The sequence below is a fragment of the Arachis ipaensis genome, chromosome B09 (genome assembly GCF_000816755.2).
Source record: "Arachis ipaensis cultivar K30076 chromosome B09, Araip1.1, whole genome shotgun sequence".
Taxonomy (NCBI): domain Eukaryota; kingdom Viridiplantae; phylum Streptophyta; class Magnoliopsida; order Fabales; family Fabaceae; genus Arachis; species Arachis ipaensis.
Genome location: NC_029793.2, coordinates 121434 through 126391, shown reverse-complemented (window position 1 = coordinate 126391; position 4958 = coordinate 121434). Strand labels below are relative to the sequence as shown.

At 36.2% G+C, this 4958-nt stretch overlaps 1 protein-coding gene across 1 annotated transcript in view; it reads right to left on the bottom strand.

The window, feature by feature from the left end:
- LOC107614625 (tubby-like protein 8) overlaps nt 1-344 on the bottom strand; it is a 2114-nt gene extending 1770 nt beyond the window's left edge. The window contains exon 1 of the mRNA XM_016316767.2: nt 40-344. Coding sequence (XP_016172253.1) covers nt 40-344 — 305 coding nt within the window. The remainder of the gene's footprint in view (nt 1-39) is intronic.

Here is a 4958-nt window from a genome sequence, read left to right as displayed (position 1 = left end):
GAGCCAAAAGCCCTCTCAGGCTCGTTCATCTGCATGCACAACTGGAGCGACGACGGCTTCAAGATCGTGTCTGTGGACTTTGATGGGAAGTGCTTCCTAATCTTAGGAGCGGGCAGAGAAAGAGAAATAGAAGAGCCATTGATGATGGCGGCGTTGTTTTCCTTGTTGCTATCGTCCTCAAAGCCGGAGGCTAAGCTGCGAAGGCCGTAGTCGCTGCAGCTACGCGTGCGGGTGCGCTTCTGTCTCACCTCATCCTCATCCCCATTTTCATTCAGCGGATTGAAATACAGCGAACTGTAAGGCTGCCCTGAAATTGAAGATTTCTGGCAACCGCCTTTCTTCATCGTATTCATATGGCCCCGCCCACGCCCTTCGCCAACGCCAGCAGAGCAAGAAAGCGACGCCGTTGATGTTAGTGTTAGTGCGATTTAGCAGCGAAGCAAACGATGTTAAATGAGAGCTGGATGTTGGTTGATCTGAAGGAGACTCTAGAGATGTGAATTTCAAATGTTTTGGGGCAGTAATCGATGGGGCTAGCTCAGCCATAAAAGCTATCATGTGCCCCACAAGTTTGAATTTCAAATGTTTTGGGGCTCCTTTTTCATTTAACTACTCCAAGCAAGGACTAACGGTAACCATTCCACCACTTCTTCTACTTCTCGATTGGATCACAGTTGAGCCAACCAAAATTTTCAAACTTCTTGTCGTCTTCTGCGCTGTGTATAAAGCTCTACAAACATCAAAACTCCCGACCAAAAATAAGAGGATATATTTTGAATTTATTTTGTGAGATATATATTTTTTTTAAAAATATTATTTGTACATTAAAATTAATCATTAAAATTAGTTACCAATATATTTATATATATTTTTAATTTTTTTAATATTTATTTGTATTTCTAGCGTTTTATTGATTTTAATAGCTAATTTGGTATACAGATAACATAATTGTATATGTATATATATATACTCTCCAATGCAACTTGATTATACTATTTATTTATTACGCAAATGTTATGGAGATTGAAAGTTATCAAGAACCTTGGTTGAAGGTTAAAGAATTAAAGAAGAAGAAGGAGATTAGATAGAAGAGAGTGAAAAACGTGAATGTGTAATTGTGTATTGAAAAGCTGTTACTGTAGCAGTAAGAGTTGCTACTTATAGTTGTAACTTAAGTGTGAGTCACTAGAAGGTTCCAGCATTAACTAGTTCTAAACAGCAGTTTAGTGGCTTAACTAACTACTACAACTAACTAACCAATTGAGCCACAGGCCTAACCATAACAAAGCCCACTAGTTATGTTGTAACTAACTCAGCTGAATATAGTTGCTTGAGCTTAAGCTCACCTATCATGACCTCTACTTTCACCTTCTTCTTGTGTTGTTGTGTTCTGATAGGGGTGGCAATATGTACCCTACCCGCGGGTATCCAATCCGACCCTACTCGGTCGGATAGGGTTGCCAACCCGATTCGCAGCGGGTAGGGTAGGGTGCGGGTAGGATTCTCGTGCGGGTCGGGTAGGATTTTTGTGCGGGTCGGGTAGGGTGTGGGTTGAGCCTTAACCCTACCGACCAACCCGCACCCTCTATATATATATATATATCTTTTAAATAGATGTTAAACTAAAGACCTTTCACTAAATGTAAAAGATCCTTAGTCATTAAAAGAAGATCATTAATTTATAATTTAATAAATTTTTTTACATAAAAGTCAGTTCTATTTTAAATTATCATTAAGTTATATAATAATGTTGCATCTTTTTTTGTAACCCACGAGTAGGGTCGGGTACCCGCGGGTTAAGAGCAAGTAGGATTAGAGTTGAGATATTCTCAACCCGCGGGTAGGGTAGGGTTGAGTTTATATAAAAATCTCAACCCGCGGGTAGAGTTAGGGTTGATTCCAAACCCTACCCTACCCTACCCGTTGCCACCCCTATGTTTTGATCATCATGCATCATCAGGGATGATGATGTTGAAAGACGTGGTGGTAAGGATAGCAAAACTCGCGAGACGCGGTGATCCTTGTGGGGACTGCCCCGAATAGGGATCCGACTGTGGAAATTTTTTTTCGTTGGGATGGGGACGGGGGACAAAATCCCCCCGAGGCAGACGCGGGGACCCGAGCGGGGAACCTTGTCCCATCTGTTTTTAATAGTTTATTTCTTATATATGTTTTTTAGTCATTTTATAAACCCAAAATTACTCCTAATCCTCATTTGCATAACTCTTCTCCAATTCAGAAATTTCCAACATTGTCCATACTCCATTCAACCTCTTTGCAGTCACCCTCTCGCTGCTCTCCCTTCTCATCGCATCGTCACATCTCACCGTGCCATGATCCTCACCGCGTCGTGCTCTCTATTTGCGGCGTTCCTTTCCGTAACTTTGTCGTCGTGTCCATTCTCCTCTCTATTGCCGTGTCTCTCACCCTGACCCGGGGCTATCAGTTCATATCTCGATTCATCCCCATTAGAAGCACAAATTCTATGGTGCGTACGAAGGTCGGTAACATAGTCAGTATCCACAAGGGGTTTTTCCCTAAGAACAGTAACATCTACTCATTGAGCGAGGAATTCTACAGAAGACATCTTTTTTCTAAAAAAGAAAAGGATCCCGAAACTTACAAAGGGAAAAAGGAAAAAAAGATCAAAAATAGGGTCTTTAAGGGGCCTGAGGTTAGATCCTTGACAAAACAGAATCACTAAAGTCTACGACCAACGTTCCTCTAAAAAAACATGCAAATAAAAGCAGTCATAAAAGAGAAGAAGAAGAAAGAAAACTTACCTTTACTTTTGAAGGGTCGAAGGTGCTACAGCAGTTGATCAAAGAAAAAGGAAGCTTTCTTTTCGGAACAGAGTGTGTAAGTGAGAAAGTTTTCAGAAACAAAACAAGAAAAGAGAGGGAAAAGTATTATAAGTACGTTAGGGGTATAAAGGTAAAACGACGCAACCATTTAAGAAGTTGCACCGTTACCAAGGTAACCGCCCCCGCGTATGAATACTCAAACCTCTAAGAGACGCGACGTTTGATTTGACGCGACTGTTGAAAGCTTTCAAAAACACGTCGATTCTGAAAAATCACGTCGGTTCCCTATCAGGTCGGCTATGGTCCTGAGTTATAATACTCGACCCCAACTCTTAAAAGAAATTGGGCTCGAGTAGGGGCACTGTTCATACCCTGACCCAACGCTAAGGCCCAGGTTCAAACGACAGATCCAACCCACAAGGTTGGGCACTTCAGTACATCGACCTTCTCTTAAGAAGTCGGTGCTCCCCACGACTTGATCCAACGAAGTCGGAAGCAGAGATTAGCTGGCAGATAATAACTGCTCCTAAAATCTCTCAATCCACTTTCAGGAACCATATCGTAACCTTCATAAGATAAAGGGACGGTTATCCATCTAAAAGGTGGAACTACTCCAACGGTGGTTATTGGTTCACCACTATAAATACACTGACACCACTCAAGTATCTCTAAGCCCCAATACTCTCTAGATCTGCTCACATCCTTGCTGACTTAGGCATCGGAGTGTCTTTGCAGGTACCACCCCCTATTCTCTCACACGTACAAGTCAGACGGAGGCACTAAAGGCGCAAACCCGCTCGAAGGCTTCCTTCCCCAGACGATTGGGCCAACCCAACGAGTCCAGCCCATTAATCTCCAGTTACTCAACGTAATAGTATTATATTTTATATTTTTAAGAAGTAAGACTAATTTAAAATTGAAAGTTACATTAGAACTAATAGATAAAATTAAATAAAATCGATCTCACCTTAAAAAAAAAACTATATCATCTTAATGCTGATTTAATAAATTTTTTCACATTTATAACTATCTTCATGAAATAATTAAAACTAATATAAAATATAATTCAATTAAGACCAATCATTAGAATAGAAATTTTACTTTTAGTTTTAAATCATTATTTATGACATAGAATTATGCTATATTTTCAGGCATTTTTGTTAATTAAATTGGTCCAAATTAAAAAAAAATCATTCAAATAAAATGTGCGTGAATTACACATATCTTCTTCTTTATGTTCTTCATTCTTTTTTCACGTATTTTCTCTTCTTTATTTTTTTATTGACATTGTTATTGCTATTTTTTATTTCTTGTTCTCTCTCTATGATGTTATTGCAGCATTTTTTATTTTTTATTTTATTTTATTTTTATTCTTTTTAAAAAATAAAAATAAAAAAATTATGAGGAGGTAAAATGAGAAAAAGAAGATAAAGAAAGAAAAGAAGAAGAAAATGATGACAATGATGAAGAAGAGAAAGAGAAGAGTTTTAAATTGTGTAATTTTATTGAAAAAAAACACCAAAAAAATTTTTTAATTTGACACAAAAAATTTTTAAATTTTGATACCAAAATTTTTGAATGTGACAAAAAATTTATTAACTATATGAAAGTTATCAAAAACAAAAGTAACACTAAATTTTTTTAAAAATAGTACCAAAATTCGTTAATCATGGCACCGAAATTTTTCTTAACATATCTTTTTCTACCTTTTTTTTCATATTTTATCTTTTTCTCTATCTCCCAAAATTCTTCTTTTTCTTTTTTCATATTTTATTATTGATAAAAAAAAGTTTTGTATCTTATTTTTTACTTAAAAAATTGAGAATTTTATCTAAACAAAATCATTTTAAAGTTGAATTATATACTCATAAATCTTAAATAATGAACAAATAAAGAAGATAAAAGCGTATAAATAAACAAACAAAAAGATAAAAAAAATAAGAACAAAAAAAATGTATAAAAAAAAGAAGTAAAAGAGAAAAACGATGTTAATAATGACGACGAAGATGAAAAAGAAGAAAAAATAAAGAAAAAATAAAGAAAAAGAAAGTGAAAAATCAAATAAAAAAACAAAAAAGAATGGAGAGGATAAAAAGAAAAATATAAGAGAAAATGAATAAAAAATACATATATATCATAATTTAGTTAATTTAG